Here is a 24,918-nt window from a genome sequence, read left to right as displayed (position 1 = left end):
AATTTATGGGCAAGCCTAAAATTATACCAACAGTTCTGAAGTGGCAGAGAAAGTGTCAATGTATTTATTAACCTCTAACAACACTCTTAAGCTTATGGAGGGCATGGGCTGTTTTGAAATCTGCCCTGCCTGTATACAAGTAACAGTGAATGCTTTCTTCCATGACACATGCACATGTGCTATTCTTCCTTTTAATGTTGTTGGCAATTTCTTACAAAGGGCAAAAGGTTTCCCAGCCCACTGTGGTCACCAAATACGGAAAAGTACAAGGAAAACTCCTCAGTGTAAATGGCACAGACAGACGCGTCGAAGTTTACCTTGGAATTCCATTTGCAAAACCACCAGTTGGACCGTTGAGATTTTCTCCCCCACAGCCTGCTGAGCCCTGGAATGGTGTTAGAGATGCTACGTCTTACCCTCCAATGTAAGACCTTTATATTTCTATGTTTTCTTAGTTTATCACAGATCAGTATTATATATTTATACAGTATAATATGTGTTTGTTTTCATATGGAAGAATGTTAGACATTTGTTAGGTTCAACCATCCCATATTCTTCTGATTGTCATTCCCCTCTAGTGCCAGCCCAACCCTTAAGACAAATTTAGACTGTTGTCTAGGGCAACAGCCTCTGGGGGCAGCAAAGAGCAGCTACTGCCAAAGCAAAACAATAGATCCTGACAACCACTCAAGTTCAAAGAACCATCAGCCTGTATTTCAACCTGCAGGAAGGGGTCAGCAAAGAGCAGCTGCAGTCAAAGCAAAGCAGTACATCCTGACATCCACGCAAACTCATACAACCATCAGAACATACTTTAACCTGCAGAAAGAATGAGTAATTTTCAAATAATCCATTTGACTTATGAATGGCATTTGGAAATTGCCCTCATTTTGTGTGTGTGTTTGTGTGTGAGAGAGAGATAGATAGATAGACAGACAGATATAGGATTGTTCTGGGAGTGATGGTTTGGTATGATTATGATTGTTCAGTTTAATTATCAAATCTTGGAGAGGGAATAGGAAAATAAAAAGTTTGAGAGGGGGTGAAAGACTGAAATTTCACCTAGGAGGCTTGCAGTTGCTCTGCATCTCTCTCTACATGGTAATGTAGAGATAAGTCCAATGAGCTCGACCATCTGTCACCGTTTGTCTGCTCTGAAACACTAATTAAATTTAATGTCTTTTCTGACACCAGATATGGTAATCAACTCAAATTCCTAATGTAGCAGTTTTTACTAGAATTAAAGAGTACTATTGCTTTCGTGCTCACTATAATTGATAATAATAAAAGTATTCTCTGCACGTAAATCGTGTTTACACAGTCTTTTTCCTCTTTTAATTATTTAATCTTTTAGACTTCAGATTTCACCGGTGTGTTTATTACGTATCATAAACTACACCTCACCGCTATGTTTAAATATAAACTGCGGGAATCCTCATTAGTCTTAAATGTTCTTAATTTTTTTAACTTCTTTTTTACATGTTTGATAACCCTTAAACGTAGCACTTATCTTGTTTTCCGGTTTTTTCTACTGGTTACTAAGACGCTCTACAGTGCGCTTCTGTTTCGTCAATCCTTCATCTGGAGCGATAACTTTAGTGTGCCAGTTCTTATGTCCTACGATAAAACATTTTATTATTATTGCTTCTTCTGCTGTGTTAACATTATTATCTTTTCTTTATAAATACTCAGGTACTCACAGTTAGGTCTTCAAGCTGCTTAGTTTTTCGGTCTTTTTTCTATATATGTGTTACTCACAATGGCGCTGATCACATGATTATATAGTGTCAGACGCCTTGCTGACCTCTACTTCCTGTAACTTTTCGAATGTTCGGGAAGCTGTATGAATATCCAATCTTATTTATAAAAAGACTTTCCATTCAATTTTGTTATTTAACCCAGTTGGTATTAAAGATTCCAATTTATAAATCCAACGTTGTTCTTTCTGCAACAATTTTCTGTTGCGATCACCACCTCGTATATCCAATGGGACGTGATCAATTACCAGACATTGATATTCTTTAAATTCGTGATTCTTTTCTAAACTATGTTGTACTAACGGAGCTTCTTTCTTTTTAAATTTAAAATTATGTTTATGGTCACTCATTCTAGTTTTTAAGGATCTTTTAGTCTTTCCCACATATAGTTTCTGACACGGGCAAATTAGAATATATACCACGTATGTGGATTCACAATCTGTCTTGTATCTCAGGTCATATATCTTCTCGTTTAGTGGATTTTCAAATGAATTTGTCGTTCTCATTATATCGCAATATTTGCATTTTCCACATTTAGTGTGTCCTGTTGTGGTAGTTTCTAATTGTTCTTGTTGTTCTTGAAGTAGTTCTTTTAAATTTTGATTTCGGGTATACGCTATTCTTATATTATTATCTCTAAATGCTGGATGCATTTGCATCAGTTTCCAATTTTTCTTTATGCTATTAGCTATCTGATTATTACTGTGTGTGTATCGAAGTACACACGTTTGTATATCTGGATTGTTCTTTTCTTTATCTTCCTTTTTTAATAATAATGTTTCTCTATGATTGCATTTAGCTCTTGTATATGCTTTATTAATTGTATCAGTTGGATAACCCCTTTGCACAAATTTTTCTTTCAATGTTTTAGCTTGTTCTTTAAATGTATTTGTGTCTTTGCAAATTCTTCTATATCTCAATAGTTGCGCAATTGGTAAACTTTCTTTCATTCGCTGTGGGTGATTACTAGTATAATGTAATAATGTATTCCGATCTGTGGATTTGATATATATTGCGGTATCTAGTTCATTATGTTGTTTTGAAATCTGAATGTCTAGGAAATTGATAGTGGTATCTGATGCTTGCATGGTGAAGGTGATATTTTCGTCTCTTTCATTTAACCAATTTGTGAACTCTGTCAATGCTTCTGATGTTCCTTCCCATAGTGCAAACACATCGTCGATATATCTGTACCATTTTTTAATGTGTGCTTTCCATGGATTTTGAATTAACCACTTATTTTCAAACTCTACCATATATAAATTAGCAACTGAGGGAGCACATGTAGCTCCCATTGCTACTCCCTTTAGTTGTTTGTAGAACATACCATTAAATATAAAAAAATTATTAGACAGGGTTATTTCTGTCAATTTGACTAGAAACTCGGTAGGTATTTGATGTGGTCTTTGTCTTGTAGTCAGATTTTGTTCAACTATTTTTAAGCATGATTCTAATGGTAACGAAGTGTATAATGAAACTACGTCTAAAGTCACTAATATAGTGGAATCTGTAATATTATGTATCTCAGCAAGTATCTTTAGGAAATGGGTACTGTCCTGTATATAGGATGTACTTTTTTTGACTATTGGTTGTAAAAACCAATCCACATATTGGGATAATGGTTCTAAGATAGAATTTTTTGAAGCCACGATTGGTCTTCCTGGAGGGGTCTGTGCGTTTTTATGTATTTTAGGTACTGTATAAAATAATGGTACCTTAGGATGGATTTTATTTAAAAAAACCATTTCTTTCCTCGTAAGGAAGCCAGCCTCGATTCCTTCCAATACTATTTCTTTAATGGTATTTTGTAACTTTTCTGTAGGATCTTCCTTAAGTTGTTTGTAAGTCTGGATATCTGATAATTGATTTAATATTTCTTCATCATAATAATTTTTATCGAGTATTACTAAACCACCTCCTTTATCCGCTCTTCTTATTATTATCTGTTTATCTTCTTGGAGAGACCGTATCGCTTTTTCCTCTCCTTTTGTTAAGTTATACTGTGTATATTTTTTTTTGGATAGATCTATCAAAAAGAATAAATCTATATGGAATCCTCCTGGACAACTAGATCCATTGGTAAAAGCATTCCAAACTGTAGTCTTGGATGACGTAAGAAAAAACGCCAATAAAAAATATACACAGTATAACTTAACAAAAGGAGAGGAAAAAGCGATACGGTCTCTCCAAGAAGATAAACAGATAATAATAAGAAGAGCGGATAAAGGAGGTGGTTTAGTAATACTCGATAAAAATTATTATGATGAAGAAATATTAAATCAATTATCAGATATCCAGACTTACAAACAACTTAAGGAAGATCCTACAGAAAAGTTACAAAATACCATTAAAGAAATAGTATTGGAAGGAATCGAGGCTGGCTTCCTTACGAGGAAAGAAATGGTTTTTTTAAATAAAATCCATCCTAAGGTACCATTATTTTATACAGTACCTAAAATACATAAAAACGCACAGACCCCTCCAGGAAGACCAATCGTGGCTTCAAAAAATTCTATCTTAGAACCATTATCCCAATATGTGGATTGGTTTTTACAACCAATAGTCAAAAAAAGTACATCCTATATACAGGACAGTACCCATTTCCTAAAGATACTTGCTGAGATACATAATATTACAGATTCCACTATATTAGTGACTTTAGACGTAGTTTCATTATACACTTCGTTACCATTAGAATCATGCTTAAAAATAGTTGAACAAAATCTGACTACAAGACAAAGACCACATCAAATACCTACCGAGTTTCTAGTCAAATTGACAGAAATAACCCTGTCTAATAATTTTTTTATATTTAATGGTATGTTCTACAAACAACTAAAGGGAGTAGCAATGGGAGCTACATGTGCTCCCTCAGTTGCTAATTTATATATGGTAGAGTTTGAAAATAAGTGGTTAATTCAAAATCCATGGAAAGCACACATTAAAAAATGGTACAGATATATCGACGATGTGTTTGCACTATGGGAAGGAACATCAGAAGCATTGACAGAGTTCACAAATTGGTTAAATGAAAGAGACGAAAATATCACCTTCACCATGCAAGCATCAGATACCACTATCAATTTCCTAGACATTCAGATTTCAAAACAACATAATGAACTAGATACCGCAATATATATCAAATCCACAGATCGGAATACATTATTACATTATACTAGTAATCACCCACAGCGAATGAAAGAAAGTTTACCAATTGCGCAACTATTGAGATATAGAAGAATTTGCAAAGACACAAATACATTTAAAGAACAAGCTAAAACATTGAAAGAAAAATTTGTGCAAAGGGGTTATCCAACTGATACAATTAATAAAGCATATACAAGAGCTAAATGCAATCATAGAGAAACATTATTATTAAAAAAGGAAGATAAAGAAAAGAACAATCCAGATATACAAACGTGTGTACTTCGATACACACACAGTAATAATCAGATAGCTAATAGCATAAAGAAAAATTGGAAACTGATGCAAATGCATCCAGCATTTAGAGATAATAATATAAGAATAGCGTATACCCGAAATCAAAATTTAAAAGAACTACTTCAAGAACAACAAGAACAATTAGAAACTACCACAACAGGACACACTAAATGTGGAAAATGCAAATATTGCGATATAATGAGAACGACAAATTCATTTGAAAATCCACTAAACGAGAAGATATATGACCTGAGATACAAGACAGATTGTGAATCCACATACGTGGTATATATTCTAATTTGCCCGTGTCAGAAACTATATGTGGGAAAGACTAAAAGATCCTTAAAAACTAGAATGAGTGACCATAAACATAATTTTAAATTTAAAAAGAAAGAAGCTCCGTTAGTACAACATAGTTTAGAAAAGAATCACGAATTTAAAGAATATCAATGTCTGGTAATTGATCACGTCCCATTGGATATACGAGGTGGTGATCGCAACAGAAAATTGTTGCAGAAAGAACAACGTTGGATTTATAAATTGGAATCTTTAATACCAACTGGGTTAAATAACAAAATTGAATGGAAAGTCTTTTTATAAATAAGATTGGATATTCATACAGCTTCCCGAACATTCGAAAAGTTACAGGAAGTAGAGGTCAGCAAGGCGTCTGACACTATATAATCATGTGATCAGCGCCATTGTGAGTAACACATATATAGAAAAAAGACCGAAAAACTAAGCAGCTTGAAGACCTAACTGTGAGTACCTGAGTATTTATAAAGAAAAGATAATAATGTTAACACAGCAGAAGAAGCAATAATAATAAAATGTTTTATCGTAGGACATAAGAACTGGCACACTAAAGTTATCGCTCCAGATGAAGGATTGACGAAACAGAAGCGCACTGTAGAGCGTCTTAGTAACCAGTAGAAAAAACCGGAAAACAAGATAAGTGCTACGTTTAAGGGTTATCAAACATGTAAAAAAGAAGTTAAAAAAATTAAGAACATTTAAGACTAATGAGGATTCCCGCAGTTTATATTTAAACATAGCGGTGAGGTGTAGTTTATGATACGTAATAAACACACCGGTGAAATCTGAAGTCTAAAAGATTAAATAATTAAAAGAGGAAAAAGACTGTGTAAACACGATTTACGTGCAGAGAATACTTTTATTAGAATTAAAGAATGCAATTTTCAACAAGCCAGTGTCCAGTTAAAGTGAGCCAGCAGATATAACCAGATAAGACCAAGCATGAAATGTAGCTGGTTGACGTTATCCACGCATATGTAGCTTTAGGACAGTTGTTTGGATGGAGACCACCAATATTCAGCACTATCCAGCTAAACTAAACCTGCACGCCTATAACCCCTAAAGCATCGCTGCTCCTTAACTGGATACATTTTCCTGGTCACTGGGGGATCTCTTAAAATCAAAAGATTAGTCAGGGTAACTCCTAAACCCCAAACCATCTTCTGAATATCTGAGGACAGATTTTTTACCTGTGGATTTTATTGCTGATAAAAGAAAATTTGGAGAAATCTTTATTCTTTGGCATGTGAAAGAGAGGGTGAATTCCCTTATGGGCTTTTTTTTTTCATATAGCTCTGATTAAGGAGGTTTGCTTCTGGATAGCCATTTAAGCCACTTCAGGCTATTGACTTTGGAAGCATTAACATACATAGTAGCATAGTAGATGACGGCAGAAAAAGACCTGCACGGTCCATCCAGTCTGCCCAACATGATAACTCATATGTGCTACTTTTTGTGTATACCCTACTTTGATTTGTACCTGTGCTCTTCAGGGCACAGACCATATAAGTCTGCCCAGCACTATCCCAGCACTATCCCCGCCTCCCAACCACCAGCCCCGTCTCCTGCCACTGGCTCTGGCACAGACCGTATAAGTCTGCCCAGCACTATCCCTGCCTCCCACCACCGGCTCTGGCACAGACCGTATAAGTCTGCTCAGCACTATCCCCGCCTTGATCTTCACTGAATTAGGAACATATTTGTGGACTGTAACATCTGATGCTATAGACCGTGGTTAGGTTTCAGGGATTGATTAATGGATTTATCTTTAGTGCACCAGACTCCTTCATTCCATCTCCTTAGTTTGAGAGTGGATTTTAAATGTAAAAGTTTACAGCAATATGAATAAAAGTTTGTATATTCTATAAATGTATTACCAGTGACAAATTTTTTTTGAATTAGTATTTGGTTCTGGTATTTATATTTTGATTTTATCCCTGCATTTCTTGGTTCTAATGGCATTAATAAAAAATGACCACATGAGCACCTACTTCCACATACGTTGAGGGGCATAATCGAACGGGGACGCCCATCTCTAAGGGCGCCCATCTCTAAGGACGGCCCCATAAAGGGGCGTCCCCAATTGTATTATCGAAACAAGATGGACGTCCATCTTTCGTTTCGATAATATGGTCGGGGACGCCCAAATCTTGACATTTGAGTCAACCTTAGAGATAGCCACCCTTAGAGATGGCCGACCTTGGTTTTCGCCGATAATGGAAACCAAAGACGTCCATCTCAAAAACAGCCAAATCCAAGCCATTTGGTCATGGGAGGAGCCAGCATTTGTAGTGCAGTAGTCCCTCTCACATGACAGGACACCAACCGAACACCCTAGGGGGCACTGCAGTGGACTTCACAAATTGCTCCCAGGTGCATAGCTCCCTTATCTTGGGTGCTGAGCCCCCCAACCCCCGCCCCCCAGGTCTGCCTGCCTGAAGTACACTGCACCCACTACAACTGCTCCAGAGACCTGTATACTGCTGCAGTGGTCCTGAGTATGGCATTTGAGGCTGGCAAAAAAGTATTTTTAACCTGTTTTTTATGGTAGGAGGGGGTTAGTGACCACTGAGGGAGTAAGGGAAGGTCATCCCCGATTCCCTTCGATGGTCATCTGCTCAGTTCGGGCATCTTTTCACGGCTTAGTCATGAAAAAAATGGACCAAGTAAAGTCGGCCAAGTGCTCGTCAGGGACGCCCTTCTTTTTTCCATTATCGGCCGAGGACACCTATCTCCTAATCACGCCCCAGTCCCACCCCAGTCCCACCTTCGCTACCCTGCCGACACGCCCCCGTGAACTTTGGTCGTCCCAGCGACGGAAAGCCATCGAGGGTGTCAAAAAATCGGCTTTCCATTATGCCGATTTGGGTGGCCTTGCGAGAAGGACGCCCATCTCCTGATTTGTGTTGAAAGATGGGCGCCCTTCTCTTTCGAAAATAAGCTGCATAGTAACATAGTGATGGAAGATAAAGACCTGAATGGTCTATCCAGTCTGCCTAACAGTCACATTCATTTTCAATTCTAAATTAAATCAACAATGAATGTGATATTATAAACTTGATCATGGTTTTTCTTTGCTGTTTCTGGGACATAGACCGTAGAAGTCCACCCGCCTGTCCTATGTTCAAACTACTGGAGTTGCTGTCAAAACCTATCCAAATTTGTCTTGTCATTTGCGGGACTGTCGAAGCTCTCTTTAGCTCATCCTAAACTAGATTGCTATATTTGGCACTCAGACCGTACAAGTCAGCCCAGCACCAGCCTTAGTTGATACAGCCAGAATTGCCATTTGATACGCAAACACATGTGCAATCCTTTAAGGTTTTTTGTTTTTTTTTAACACCATTCATTTTAGATCCACTGGGTTCATCCCATGCCATTGTGAATTCCGAACAAAAGAAAAATTTCTGTAAATGACCAATCAAGAAGAAAATCTCACTAAATGGCACAGGAAATGTTACAGTTTACAAGGGATTGTATTATATGTGCACTAGAACAATATGCATGCATTTCTGATTTTACAATTCAAATCATGCATTTGTAATCCCTTGTTAGGTTGGGATTACTGAAGGAGTGAGCCCTGGTAGAGAGTCACTGGCAGGTCCCTGGGTGGGAGGACTAAAATGCAAAAAGATAGTGCCCAAGAGGGGGCGAGTGATAGTTCTGCGAAGAGTTAAAGGAGATAAAAGAATTAGAGCGGGGGGGGGGGGGGGGGGAGGAAGTGTCCTTGGTTACCTAAAGGTCTTTGGTTGCCTGCAAGCCCCTGCCAAGTGACCCAAAGAAGGAGAAGGAGGATCCTGAAGTGTCACATTAAGTCTGGGCTAATATCAAGGGTAATTTGTTGTCCCATTTACAACTAGAGAAGGAGCCAGAGGGTCAGGTGGATTGGGGAGTCTGGCCTGTGAGCGGGGTTTGGGATAGGAAGAAGCCTGCCCAAGGCCGGGGTGCTGATCTATGAGGTACGTACACCCATGGAAGGAGGACAGCCATAAGGGATCTGTGCCTGGTGGTAACGGAGTGCATCTGGAGGAGGAGGAACTAGCACTGGGGTTACATCTGGTTGCCGGATAGGCATCAGTGGAGAATCTGTAGCCCTGGGAAGAAACATCTCTGTAAATATTCCTGAGAAATACAGTGGTAAAGGTGCTCCCCATGGAACGACAGAAGTCTGACATTGAGTAATAAAGAAGCTTATATCATTGACTGAATCAAGAGTTAATAGTTGCCAAAGTTACAGTAAAAGAGTTGGCGTTTGTTATTAAGCCTCCCGGTGTGTTGCATGGTTCCTGAATTGGAGAGCTGAGTGGAAACCAAAAACTGAAACAGTGTCTCCCAAACCCCCAAATCCCTATTCTGGACCATTACCCACCCCGGCTCAACTTTGAGGAGACTGGATGGAAGTGTGGGGTATGAGTGGCCTGAGAGCGTAGAGTTTGAAGAAATGTGTGAGTTTGTGTTTGTGGCCGGGTCCGGAGCTAATATCGGGTGAGGCCCGGGTTACACATACTTAAGAAAAAAATAGACACTGGCATGTACACTTGCTCTGGGGAAGGCATACGTGTCCACTTGAGGTTTGCACAGAGGGGCCCTTGGGCTTATCTCTATGATATTAAAAACCACTTCAGAATTTAGACAAAAATAAGTGTTTTTTTGCTCTTTTATTTTTATTGGGGCCCTTTTACTAAAGCTCAGCTACACTAATGGAATTAGTTCACACTAAGAACTAAATTTTATAAATGGCGCCTAAAAAATCGGCGACCAAAAAAAAGCGCTTAGAGCTGTTCTATAAATGGCACTTAAAGTTAGGCATCGTTTAAAGAATAGCGCTTAGCACCAGGAACCGTGACTACATTTAGGCACGACCAATGAAACCTTGGTGCTAATCCACGCGGATCCCCATTATCCTATAAAAATGCAAATAAATTAAAGGAATGCCCTCAATCCTCCCACGGCTGTGCCCCCTTTATTGGACTTGTGCGGATCGCATGCATAAATTTACATGCATAAATTTTAATTAAATCCAATTAGCACCAATCATTGCTTGTTAAAATCTGAATTATTGGCACTAATTGTCTAATTATTCAATTAAATTGCATGCATAATTTTTAGCAAATTTTATAGAATTTGGGGGTAAATGCTGTGCATTCCTTTGTATACCTGTAGGCCAAGTGGTGCTAAATGTGTGCTAAAAGTACATAAATAATGCCACACTTGGAAAAGACCAAAGGTTCATCGAGCCCAGCATCCTGTCCACGACAGCGGCCAATCCAGGCCAAGGGCACCTAGCAAGCTTCCCAAATGTACAAACATTCTATACATGTTATTCCTGGAATTGTGGATTTTTCCCAAGTCCATTTAGTAGTGGTTTATGGATTTGTCCTTTAGGAAACCATCTAACCCCTTTTTAAACTCTGCTAAGCTAACCGCCTTCACCACGTTCTCTGGCAACGAATTCCAGAGTTTAATTATGTGTTGGGTGAAGAAACATTTTCTCCGATTTGTTTTAAATTTACTACACTGTAGTTTCATCACATGCCCCCTAGTCCTAGTATTTTTGGAAAGCGTGAACAGACGCTTCACATCCACCTAATGTCCATTAGTGCACTAAGGCGCCCTTTTACAAAGCGGCGGTACGGGTACCGCCGCTATGTCGCACGCCAATTTGGCACTACCACCGGACTACCGCAGTAGCCAGGCGATAGTGCCTTCCCCTACCGCGCGCCATTTCTAGATCTGAAAAAACTTTTTTTTTTCAGCGCTGGGGGCTTACCTGATGATAATCAGGCAGCCCTGCGCACTGCCTAGTTACCGCTGGATTAGCACAGGATCCCTTACCGCCCTTAATAAGCAGTGGTAAGGGCTCCCCTGGGAAATGGCCTTAGCAAACAGCCATTTTCTTTTTTAAAAAAATAACTTTCACCGGGTGGCTCTAAAAGGGGGCCTCGTTGCACGGCAAACCTGAGCGTCGACGTCGCCTCGGGGCCCCTTTTACTGCCACTTGGTAAAAAAGGGCCCTAAGCTTCAGTAAAAGGTTCCTATTATATTTATTACTAAAATGGCTATTCCCACTGACCTCACATGTCTTTCCTGGCATCTTTACAGTATTTTACAAAAGGCTTTTCTGTTTGTAAAATACTCAGGGAGCTGTGCATATCTGGGACTGGAAGTCCTAACTCCTACCTAGATGTCCTAGACGGAATGAGGCTTCACTTAAATTATATTACCTCTATACCTTGCTGTGGACTAGTATGGAAGAATGTTTTGTAACTTACTGTAAAAGTATTTTGTTGTTCTGTTTTGAAGGTGTCTGCAGAAGATGGATATGGACTTATTAAAAGAATTTATAAAAGCCGATTTTCCAACCTTTACAGTTTCAGAAGACTGTTTGTTCCTAAATATTTATACACCTGCACACCGCAAGAAGAAATCAAAGTTACCAGTAAACAGAAAATCTATTAAACTATATTTTTAATTATGTGGAAGGTAACTTTATAACAAGGCACTTACAACCAAATTCTATATATGGCGTTAAAAATATTGGTGCTGAAAAAATACACATTGGGTGCTATTCTATAAACCACACTTAAAATTAGGCAAGGTTTATAGAATAGTGCTACATTTCGGCACAGCCATTTACACCAATGGAAACATGGTGCAAATGCTCATGCCTAAATTAGTTATGGATCCCACCTTATTCTATAATTACGCGCATAACCAAAAGGAATGCCCCAATCCACCCATGACCCTCCCATTTCTACTCCTCCTTTAATGACTGACGTGTAAATGTTAGGCATCGATCCCGTGCCTAAATTTACATGCACACATTTTAATTCTAATTAGTGTCAATAATTGCTCGTTAAAAAGCCAGTTGTTAGCACCAATTAGATCATTCAATTAAATAATGTGCCCAAATTCGCTTGCGCAGTTTTTAGCGATTTTTATAGAATTAGGCTGTTTCCCCCAGATTCTATATAGTGCGCTTAAATTTAGGTGCCAAAATTGGCGTGGATTCTATAACACCATGCATAGCTTAATTAGCTTAACAAGCTAAAGAGCGCTGATAACGGCACTTAACAAGCAATAATGGGAACTGATTAGAATTTAGGTGCACAACTCACTAAGCGTACTCTGTAACGATGTGCAGCGAACTTCTAACCTGTGGAGGCAAAAAAAGGGTGTGGTTATGGGCAGGGAAATGGGTGTTTAATGGGCGTTCCTAAATTTAGGTGCCTAGTTATAGAATATGGCCCAGCGCACCTAAGTCTATGCGCTGGGATTTACACCAGATTTTCACTGACGTAAATGGATACACGCAGATATCGATGCTGAAATATCAATTAAATCGAACCAAAATTGGTATCCACTAATCTCTGGTAGTTAAATCAATGATGACAAAATACTATAACCAGGATATAATAAACCTAACAATTTCAACAATAATCCTTATAATTTTTTAAGAGCACCCTCAGATATTCCCACTATAAGAAGCACAACAAATTTTTGTTGCTTAGTGGTGTAGCACTTCTTTCATCGGGTTACTCATTTTTATTCTTCTTTTGTGAATCACCGGATAAGTGCTAGCAGGCTGGTATAATTCTTGAAATAGTATTATAACAATGTCCTGCCAGCCTTATGTGCAGTACAAAAAATAACCTGCCCCAACGTTCATCAAAATCAGTGATATGTAAAAGTATTTAATATTAAAATGTTTAATGAACACTTATCTGAGTTGTGCTGTATCCACGTTATTTTTATGCTGTGTCCATGATCTCCTTGTGTCTGAAAATCAATTTCTAATTAGTCGCCTTCCCCTGAACACGCCCGACACCGCGGGTTTCAGTATTCTTTCTTCAGGGACTAGGGTTAAGATGGCCTCCTGTTCATAACATTATCAAGACATCAGCTGCAGAGATGTTTAAACGTTCCGTCTTCAAGGTTTTAAAGGCGCCTTTTCAGTGGCTACGCCTCCCAGCCTGCATATCTACCTACCTCTGTCATTACATCTGCACCCGTAAACACCCAGTCCCTACATATGGCCCCCATACACATTTTCTTCCTTGCCCTATCCCTCCCCAACCTTTTCCCCCTCCCACCACCGCATACCACACAAACTCACTGCCCATCCATGTCCTCTCCCGTCCTGCTCACTACTCCAATACCCTACCCGCCCCGTCCCCCACCTCACCATCCCTACTGTCCTCCTCCTCCTTCCTAGCTCTCAACCTTCAACACCTCCTTCCTGCCATGAACCCCTCCCCATTCCTCCTAAGCGCACCCCGTCTTCGTGTCCTTCGTCGCCCTACCTCCCCCACCCTCCTCCGCACTCTCTTGCTCCTTCTCCTGCTATCCGCGGGAGACATCAATCCCAACCCAGGTCCCCCACACCTGTCCTCGTCCTCACTTCATCCATGCAAATGTTTCCGCGATATCTCCACTCTCATCTCTATTCCCCTCCCTCCCCTTCTCGTGTGCCCTGTGGAATGCATGCTCAGTCTGCAACAAACTTTCCTTCACCCATGATCTCTTCATCTCCCATTCCCTTCAACTGCTCGCCCTAACTGAAACCTGGCTCACCCCTGACGACTCTGCCTCAGTCGCAGCCTTATGCCACAGTGGTTATCTTTTCTCCCATTCTCCCCGCCCAGCTGGCCGCGGTGGCGGCGTCGGGCTACTACTTTCGCCCTCCTGCAGTTTTCAACCTCTCCTTCTACCACACTCACTGTTTCTCATCCTTCGAAGTCCAATACATCCGTCTATTCTACCCGCTGCCACTCAGAGTTGCAGTGATTTACCGCCCCCCTAATAAGTCCCTCCCTCCCTTCCTTCCTTACCGACTTCGATGCCTGGCTCTCCGTTTTTCTTCAGCCCTCATCCCCATCCCTCATTCTTGGTGATTTTAACATACACACTGATAACCCTTCCGACTCATATGCTTCTCAATTCCTCACTCTAACCTCCTCCTTCAACCTCCAACTGAGCTCCACCACCCGTACTCACCAATGGCCACTGTCTTGACCTCGTCCTCTCTTCTACCTGCTCACCCTCCAATTTCTGCGCCTCAGCTCTTCCTCTCTCTGACCATCACCTGATCACCTTCACACTTCATCACCCTCCCCCTCAGTCCCGCCCAATACTAACCACTACTTCTAGGAATCTCCAGGCGGTCGACCCTCCCACCTTATCCTCTAGTATCTCTGATCTCCTCCCTTCCATCATGTCCTCCGAGACTGTCGACAAGGCTGTCTCCACATACAATGCCACCCTCTCCTCTGCTCTCGATGCCCTTGCACCGTCCATCTCCCGTCCCATAAGGCGTACTAATCCCCAGCCCTGGCTGACCCCTTGCACCCGATACCTTCGCTCCTGCGCCCGATCGGCTGAATGCCTCTGGAGGAAATCTCGCATGCACACCGATTTCATTCATTATAAATTCATGTTATCCTCCTTCCAGTCCTCTCTATTCATCACCAAAGAGGACTATTACACCCAATTGACTAACTCCCTCAGTTCTAACCCCCATCGTCTCTTCGCCACCCTTAACTCCCTCCTCAAAGTGCCCTCTGCTCCCACCCCCTCTCACTCTCTCCTCAATCACTGGCGGACTACTTTCGCGACAAGGTGCAGAAAATCAACCTCGAATTCACCACCAAACCATCTTCTCCTCCTCCTCACCCTATAACACACTCCCTCAACCAACCAACCCAGGCCTCCTTCTCCTCTTTTCCCGATATCACTGAAGAGGAAACCGCCTATCTTCTCTCCCCTTCGAAATGCACCACCTGTTCCTCAGGCCCCATCCCCACCAACTTACTTAACACCATCACTCCTACTGTCACCCCCCCCCCCCCATCTGTCATATCCTCAACCTCTCTCTCTCCACTGCAACTGTCCCTGACACCTTCAAGCATGCTGTAGTCACACCACTCCTCAAAAAACTATCCCTCCAACTACCGCCCCATTTCCCTCCTACCCTTCCTCTCCAAGATACTTGAACGCGCCGTTCACAGCCGCTGCCTTGATTTTCTCTCCTCTCACGCCATCCTCGATCCACTTCAATCCGGCTTTTGCCCCCTATACTCGACAGAAACGGCACTATCTAAAGTCTGCAATGACCTGTTCCTTGCCAAATCCAAAGGTTACTACTCCATCCTTATCCTCCTCGACCTATCCGCCGCTTTTGACACTGTCAATCATAACTTACTTCTCGCCACACTGTCCTCACTTGGGTTCCAGGGCTCTGTCCTCTCCTGGTTCTTGTCCTATCTCTCCCAACGTACCTTCAGAGTATATTCTCATGGATCTTCCTCCACCCCCATCCCGCTTCAATCCGGCTTTCGCCCACTTCACAGAAATGGCACTCTCTAAAGTCTGTAATGACCTGCTCCTTGCCAAATTCAAAGGTCACTACTCCATCCTCATCCTCCTCGACCTATCCGCCGCTTTCAACAATGTCAATCATAATTTACTTCTTGACACACTGTCCCTCATTCGGGTTCCAAGGCTCCGTCCTCTCCTGGTTCTCCTCCTATCTCTCCCAACGTACCTTCAGAATATATTCTCATGGATCTTCCTCCACCCCCATCCCGCTCTCAGTTGGTGTTCCTCAACGATCTGTCCTTGGACCCCTTCTTTTCTCAATCTACACCTCTTCCCTGGGTTCCCTAATCTCCTCCCATGGGTTCCAATATCATCTTTATGCTGATGACACCCAGCTTTATCTCTCCACACCAGACATCACTGCAGAAACCCAGGCTAAAGTATCGGCCTGCTTAGCCGACATTGCGACCTGGATGACCAACCACCACTTGAAACTGAACATAGCCAAGACCGAACTTATTGTCTTCCCTCCCAAACCCACTTCTCCTCTCCCTCCACTCTCTATCTCAGTTGATAACATCCTCATCGTCCCCGTCTCATCTGCCCGCAACCTCAGGGTCATCTTTGACTCCTCCCTCTCCTTCTCTGTGCATATCCAGCAGATAGCCAAGACCTGTCGCTTCTTCCTCTATAACATCAGCAAAATTCACCCCTTCCTGTCTGAGCACACCACCCGAACTCTCATCCATTCTCTCATTACCTCTCACCTTGACTACTGCAACCTACTCCTCACTGGCCTCCCACTTTGCCATCTATCCACCCTTCAGTCCGTTCAAAACTCTGCTGCACGTCTTATCTTCCGCCTGAACCAGTACACTCATATCACCCCTCTCCTCAAGTCACTTCACTGGCTTCCGATCAGGTACCGCATACAGTTCAAGCTTCTCCTACTAACCTACAAATGCACTCGATCTACAGCCCCTACTTACCTCTCTACCCTCATCTCCCCTTACATTCCTACCCGTAACCTCCGTTCTCAAGACAAATCCCTCCTTTCAGTACCCTTCTCCACCACCGCCAACTCCAGGCTCCGCCCTTTCTGCCTCGCCTCACCCCATGCCTGGAACAAACTCCCTCAGCCCATACGCCAGGCCCCCTCCCTGCCCATCTTCAAAGCCTTGCTCAAAGCCCACCTCTTCAATGTCGCCTTCGGCACCTAACCACCATACCTCTATTCAGGAAATCTGGACTGCCCCTTCTTGACATTTCGTCCATTAGATTGTAAGCTCGTTGGAGCAGGGACTGTCCTTTTTTGTTAATCTGTACAGCAGTGCGTAACCCTAGTAGCTCTCTAGAAATGTTAAGTAGTAGTAGTAGTGGGACGATCCTGAAGTGACGTCACTGCCCCTCTTTCATCCACACAGGTTGTGTTTAACGGAATCTTCGTGGCAGGCAGGAAAGATCCACGTTCCTGCCTGCCCGCTGCTGGCGCTGGCGCTCCCCCGATGCCGGATGCCGGATGCTTCTTGTAGTGGGAATATCTGAGGGTGCTCTTAAAAATTATAAGAATTATTGTTGAAATTGTTAGAAATATCAATTAAGCATATTTTTTTGTTACATTTGTACCCCACGCTTTCCCACTCATGGCAGGCTCAATGCGGCAATGGAGGGTTAAGTGACTTGCCCAGAGTCACAAGGAGCTGCCTGTGCCTGAAGTGGGAATTGAACTCAGTTCCTCAGGACCAAAGTCCACCACCCTAACCACTAGGCCACTCCTCCACTATAATTGGCTCCTAAATCTAGCTGCAGATTATAGAATATGCTTAGTTGGCACTGATTACAGCACCAGTATTTTTTAGGCACCATATAGAGAACCCCCTTCTTAGTGCTTACCACAGCTAAAAAGGGCTTTCCACAGGGTGTTCTGAGGCATCCCATGGTAAGTTTCAAACATGCGCACGCTTCTCACATGCTAAAAAATGTTGTTGTTTTTTCAATTGTTTGGCAGAGAGGGTGTGTTGGGGGCAGAGAGGGGATGTTTCTGCGCTAATCAGTTAGCATGTTGGCACTGCCATGCACTAAGGGGGCCTTTTACAAAGGCGTACCAAAAGGTGGCCTGCAGTACAGTGGGCACTTGTAATTGGACGTGCGCTGGACCATTTCTCCACAGCATCTGGAAAAAGGATGTTTTGGGGGGGCCGGAAAATGGACCTGAGGCCAAATGAAAACCAGCGCATGTCTATTTATGAACTGAGCCCTTAATGCCACCCATTGACTTAGCGGTAAGGGCTCACCCGTTACCCGTGTGGTAACCGTTGAGCACGTGCCAACTGCCAATTACTCAAAGGGCACAAAGAAAAAGGGGTTCCAAATCTTCCACAAACAAGCCAAAAGTACACAAGAGTGGAAGAAAACCAAGTCCAAAAGACCAGTACTGAAACCACAGTGGTAAGAGCACCAAAAATACAGTCCCAATAAACTGTATTTTTGGTCATCTTACCACTGTGGTTTCAGTACTGGTCTTTTGGACTTGGTTTTCTTCCACTGTTCTGTACTTTGCTTCTAACTGCCGATTACTGCCAGGAACACCCACGCGGTAGGAAATAGAATCTCATTTTCTACCGTGTGTTTTCAACACACAACAAATTTGGAATTACCACCTGGGGCATGTGGTAGCCAGGCAGTAATGCCGATTTGGTGTGTGCTGGATGTGCTTAGGCCCTTACATACCTTTGTAAAAGGGCCCCTTACTGTTTACTGCAGGATTAGCTCTTGAGCTCTTACTGCCTACAAAATAGGTGGCACTAAAGGATCATGAGTTAACTTTGGTTAATGGTTGCATGCTAATAGTGCCTTCTTGCGACCGTCGGCAGACTGAATGGATTTTGGCATGTTGACTGGTGGTTCTGACGCCTCATTGGTGAAACGATGGCCAACATTGACCACGGTCATTGAAAAATTCGATACCATCAGAAAGAAGAACGGTGAGACTTAAACAGCCTAAGCTAAGTGAATATTAAAAATAGTTGAAATTTGTTTCACTTGAACTTTTGAAACTAGCTTAAGTAGGCTGTCCACCTTATAATTGAAAGAGAAAAACGCCTAGATTTCGACCCAAATCGGGAGATAGACGTTTATCTCACAAAAACGAATAAATCGGTATAATGGAAAGCTGATTTTGGACGTTTTCAACTGCACTCCATCGCGGAAGCGTACAAAGTTGACGGGGGCGTGTTGGAGGCGTGGCGAAGGTGGAACTGGGGCGTGGTTATCGGCCGAGGAGAGATGGGCGCCTTTCGCCGATAATGGAAAAAAAGTATACGTTTGTAGCTAGAATTTAGGGCACTTTTCCTGGACCCTCTTTTTTCACGAATAAGGCCCCAAAAAGTGCCCTAAATGACCAGATTACCCCCAGAGGGAATCGGGGATGACCTCCCCTGACTCCCCCAGTGGTCACTAACCCCCTCCCACCACAAAAAAATGATGTTTCACAACTTTTTATTTTCACCCTCAAATGTCATACCCACCTCCCTGGCAGCAGTATGCAGGTCCCTGGAGCAGTTAGGGGGTGCAGTGGACTTCAGGCAGGTGGACCCAGGCCCACCCTCCCCCCCTACCTGTTACAATTGTGCTGCTTAATGCTTAGTCGTCCAACCCCCCCCCAAACCCACTGTACCCACATGTAGGTGCCCCCCTTCACCCCTTAGGGCTATAGTAATGGTGTAGACTTGTGGGCAGTGGGCTTTGAGGGGGATTTGGGGGGCTCAACACACAAGGGAAGGGTGCTATGCACCTGGGAGCTCTTTTACCTTTTTTTTTTTTTTTTGTAAAAGTGCCCCCTAGGGTGCCCGGTTGGTGTCCTGGCATGTGAGGGGGACCAGTGCACTACGAATCCTGGCCCCTCCCACGAACAAATGCCTTGGATTTATTCGTTTTTGAGCTGGGCGCTTTCATTTTCCATTATCACTGAAAAACAAAAACGCCCAGCTCACAAATTGTCGAATAAAACATGGACGTCTATTTTTTTCGAAAATACGGTTCGGTCCGCCCCTTCACGGACCCGTTCTCGGAGATAAACGCCCATGGAGATAGACGTTTTCGTTCAATTATGCCCCTCTGTGTATCACAAATACAGGAGGGTTTTTGCCTATGATGAAGCAGGCCCAGCTTCCCTAACACAGCTGTGTATGAAAAGGAGCTTCTTGAGGCTTTTTTCTCCTTTAGTAAAAGTCATTTTCCTCCTATAACTGGGTTTGCTTACTATATATGTAGTTTTCCTAAATATATGATTTGGTATTTAACATTAGTACCTGACCATTAATTTGGAAAATGCAAAATAAACCATTTTCTGGCTGTGGTAGAAATATCCTTTTTCCCTGTGTGCCAGGGCCCTTTTTACTGCAACGGGTAAAAATACCCCAGACAAACATGGCCGTGCGGTATGAAAACACTTATCGCATGGCTATGCGACGGAGGGCACTTACCGTCACCCATTGAGGTGGCATTAAGGGCCCCTGCGGTAACTTGACAGTAACCAGGCAGGGCGCGGTGATGCCCAATTACCACCACACAAGCCATTTCTGGGGGTTTTCTTTTTCCCTCAGAAATAGCGTCCACTCAGGGCAGAACTACCGCTGGCAGCCGCGTTGGGCCGGCGGTAGTCCCGATTTAACGTTCGGTAAGCCCGTATTGGGCTTACTGATGCTTTGTGAAAGATCCCCTCAGTTCATTAGCGTGCCTTTAAAAATGTAGTGTATGCAAAACCAATGTAATGCATATTTAACCCATAACTTAACATGCATACAGTTAATTTGCAAGTGTTAAATAGTACTAATGCACTGAAAACAATTCTATTAAAATAAATGAAACAATACAAAAAAAAAGTTAGGACTCTGAAAATGAGCCAAAATATTTGTGGCTGTTCACCACTCAGGTACAAAAAAAAAAAAAAAAGCAGTATATATGTCTATCTGCTTTAATAAAACAACCCCCCCCCCCCCCCCCCCAGATGGCTACCACATAAAGTTACACCTGCTCTGAGACAACAGTAACTGTGGAATTGTTTCTGTTTAGGAAGAATTGGCTGCTGTGCATAAGTGTTGCTCCCTACCCCATTCCACCCATTCTCTGCCTCCAGGAACACTTATTTATTTATTTATTTATTTATTTATTGCATTTGTATCCCACATATTCCCACATATTTGCAGGCTCTATGTGGCTTACATTGCTCCGTCATGGTATCACCATGACTGAATAAACATATACAATTAGTAATTATATAAGAAGCATGGGAAATATAGTGTATAAAAGTAACATGTATAGAGAGAACATTAATGGAATAACAGAAGAAAATAGTACTGTACTAAAGTTCAGATGATGGATCATTATGGTATGTTCTATTAAAGAGGTGGGTCTTCAAGGATTTCCGAAAGTTGATTTGATCATGCATTTTTTTCATAGCAGTTGGTAGTGCATTCCATAGCTGCGTGCCTACATAAGAAAAACTAGATGCATGTGTCTGTTTATATTTTAGTCCTTTACAGCTTGGGAAGTGGAGAGTTAGGATTGTGCGAGATGATATTTTGGTGTTCCTGAGTGGTAGATCTATTCCTATACCTGCAAATTCTATATAGTGGGCGTAGAGTTGCGTACACAAATCTGGACATATTATGATTTGAGCATGCAACTCAATTAGTTTACAAGTCAATCAGTGCTGATAATTGAATGCTAACAAGCAATTATCGGCCCTAATTTGAATTTACGCGCACTGTGGGTATGGCCACAGGAGGAGCATGGGCAGGTCGTGGGCATTCCTAAAGTTTAGGCGCAGTATTATAGAATAATTCATTCTGGGGGAGATTCTATTTATGGCGCCAAAATTTTGGCACTGATATCGGTGCCGACTAAGCAACTTCAGACCGCCCAAAATACAGCAGCCAGGCTTATATTGGGGAAAAACATGTTTTGACAGCGCCAAACCACTCGGAGAAAAATTGCACTGGCTACCAATCAAAGAACGCATCACTTTCAAAATCTGCACGACTGTTCATAAAATTATTTACGGCGAGGCACAGGGATATATGACAGACCTCATCGACCTGCCAACCAGAAACACTACAAAATCTGCCCGATCATATCTAAACCTCCACTACCCAAGCAGCAAAGGACTCAAATACAAATCCACCTATGCAACCAGCTTTTCCTACCTAAGCGCACAACTATGGAACGCATTGCCAAAAGCAGTAAAAACTACGATCGACCACCTAAATTTTCAGAAAGCACTAAAGACAGACTTGTTCAAAAGAGCATACCCCACTGACCCAACATAAGGATACCGGTTACTTGCGACACAATATAACCAAAGACCGTAACGGACATTACCTGACTCTTTACTACTACTACTACTTAACATTTCTAAAGTGCTACCAGGGTTACGCAGCACTGTACAATTTTAAACTAGGAAGGACAGTCCCTGCTCAAAAGGACAGTCCCTGCTTACAATCTAAAGGACAAGTATGCAGTCAATCAAATGGGGCAGTATAGGTTTCCTGAATAGAGGTAAGTGGTTATGTGCCGAAAGCTACAGTGAAGAGGTGGGCTTTGAGTAAGGATTTGAAGATGGGCAGGGAGGGCGCATGGCGTATGGGCTCGGGAAGTTTATTCCAAGCATAGGGTGAGGCGAGGCAGAAGGAGCGGAGTCTGGAGTTGGCGGTGGTGGAGAAGGGTACTTATAGTAGGGATTTGTCCTGTGAGCGGAGGTTACGGGTAGGAACGTACGGGGAGATGAGGGTAGAGAGGTAATGAGGGGCTGCAGATTGAGTGCATTTGTAGGTTAGTAGGAGAAGCTTGAACTGTATTCGGTATCTGATCAAGAGCCAGTGAAGTGACTTGAGGAGAGGGGTGATGTGAGTAAATCGGTCCATGCGGAAGATAAGACGCACGGCGGAATTCTGGACGGATTGAAGGGGGGATAAATGGTTAAGTGGGAGGCCAGTGAGTAGTAGGTTGCAATAGTCAAGGCGAGAGGTAACGAGCGAGTGGATGAGGGTTCGGGTGGTCTGTTCAGAGAGAAACGGGTGAATTTTGCTAATATTATAGAGAAAGAAGCGACAGGTCTTGGCTGTCTGCTGGATATGGGCAGAGAAGGAGAGGGAGGAGTCGAAGATGACTTCGAGGTTGCGGGCAGATGAAACGGGGAGGATGAGGGTGTTGTCAACAGAAATGGAGAGTGGAGGAAGAGGAGAAGAGGGTTTGGGTGGAAAGACAATGAGCTCAGTCTTTGGCATGTTCAGTTTCAGATGATGGTTGGACATCCAGGCAGCAATGTCTGATAGGCAGGCCGATACTTTGGCCTGGGTTTCCACCGTGATGTCTGGTGTGGAGAGATAAAGCTGGGTATCGTCAGCATAAAGATGGTATTGGAAGCCATGAGATGAGATCAGCGAGCCCAGGGAAGAGGTGTAGATTGAGAAAAGAAGGGGTCCAAGGACAGATCCTTGAGGAACACCAACTGACAGCGGGATGGGGGTGGAGGAAGATCCATGAGAATATATTCTGAAGGTACGTTGGGAGAGATAGGAGGAGAACCAGGAGAGGACGGAGCCTTGGAACCCGAATGAGGGACAGTGTGTCAAGAAGTAAATTATGATTGACATTGTTGAAAGCGGCGGATAGGTCGAGGAGGATGAGGATGGAGTAGTGACATTTGAATTTGGCAAGGAGCAGGTCATTACAAACTTTAGAGAGTGCCGTTTCTGTGAAGTGGGCGAAAGCCGGATTGAAGCGGGATGGGGGTGGAGGAAGATCCATGAGAATATACTCTGAAGGTACGTTGGGAGAGATAGGAGGAGAACCAGGAGAGGACGGAGCCTTGGAACCCGAATGAGGGACAGTGTGTCAAGAAGTAAATTATGATTGACATTGTTGAAAGCGGCGGATAGGTCGAGGAGGATGAGGATGGAGTAGTGACCTTTGAATTTGGCAAGGAGCAGGTCATTACAGACCTTAGAGAGTGCCGTTTCTGTCGAGTGAAGTGGGCGAAAGCCAGATTGAAGCGGATCGAGGATGGCATGAGAGGAGAGAAAATTGAGGCAGCGGCTATGGACAGCGCGTTCAAGTATCTTGGAGAGGAAGGGTAGGAGAGAGATGGGGCGGTAGTTGGAGGGACAGGTGGGGTCCAGTGATGGTTTTTTTGAGAAGTGGTGTGACTACAGTGTGCTTGAAGGTGTCAGGGACAGTTGCAGTGGAGAGAGAGAGGTTGAGGATGTGACAGATGGAGGGCTTAACTGTAGGAGAGATGGTGTTAAGTAGATTGGTGGGGATGGGATCAGAGGAACAGGTGGTGCACCTCCTTTCCCTCTCTAAGTTCCCCCCAACTGTTTCCTACCATATATATACCGCATTATACCACAATATCACTTTGTATTCATTCATACTATGCATTTGTTCATACCGTAATCGGCTAACACCATTAACAGTTATATGTAAGCCACATTGAGCCTGCAAAAGGTGGGAAAATGTGGGATACAAATGTAACAAATAAATTAAATAAATAAATATTCTATAACTGGCACCTAGATTTAGGCGCAGTATATAGAATACATTTAGTTGATATATCAGCGCCTAAATCTACACGCATCCATTTATACCAACGAAAACCTAGTATAAATCCCTGCGCACAGATTTAGGTGCACTGGGCCATATTCTATAAACATGCGTGTAATTTCTAATCAGTAGCAATTAGTGCTCATTATTGCTTGTTAAGTGCTGCTACCAGCACTCATTAGCTTGTTAAGTTACGCACATTTTTATAGACTATGCCAGTTTTTGCGTAGATCTCTAGGCGCGCTATATAGAATCCAGGGCATGCTAGCTTTTCATTGGTGTAAATGGCTGTGCTTAAATTTTAGTCAGATGGATGGCGCTATGCCTTTAGGCGCAGTTTATATAATACACTTAGGCACGTTTTCCATTTGTCTTTGTTTTTTCAGTGCCAAATATAGAATCAGGCTTATAGTGTATAAGCAGAAGATATGTTCTCTGTTTGAGGATTTCTTTCTTGCTTTGGGATTTCCACCCTCCAGGCTAC

The 24,918-nt window shown here is 42.7% G+C and overlaps 1 protein-coding gene across 2 annotated transcripts in view; it reads left to right on the top strand.

The window, feature by feature from the left end:
• LOC115470865 (fatty acyl-CoA hydrolase precursor, medium chain-like) overlaps positions 1 to 24,918 on the top strand; it is a 74,989-nt gene that overhangs the window by 6,274 nt on the left and 43,797 nt on the right. For both annotated transcript variants that reach the window (XM_030204456.1, XM_030204457.1), the window contains exons 3-4: positions 220 to 424; positions 11,817 to 11,952. In XM_030204456.1, the coding sequence (XP_030060316.1) occupies positions 220 to 424; positions 11,817 to 11,952 (341 nt within the window). The remainder of the gene's footprint in view (positions 1 to 219; positions 425 to 11,816; positions 11,953 to 24,918) is intronic.

Source organism: Microcaecilia unicolor, chromosome 5 (assembly GCF_901765095.1).
Source record: "Microcaecilia unicolor chromosome 5, aMicUni1.1, whole genome shotgun sequence".
In the NCBI taxonomy this organism is placed as follows: domain Eukaryota; kingdom Metazoa; phylum Chordata; class Amphibia; order Gymnophiona; family Siphonopidae; genus Microcaecilia; species Microcaecilia unicolor.
The sequence above is the reverse complement of the archived record's forward strand: the minus strand, read 5'-3'. Positions and strand labels throughout refer to the sequence as shown.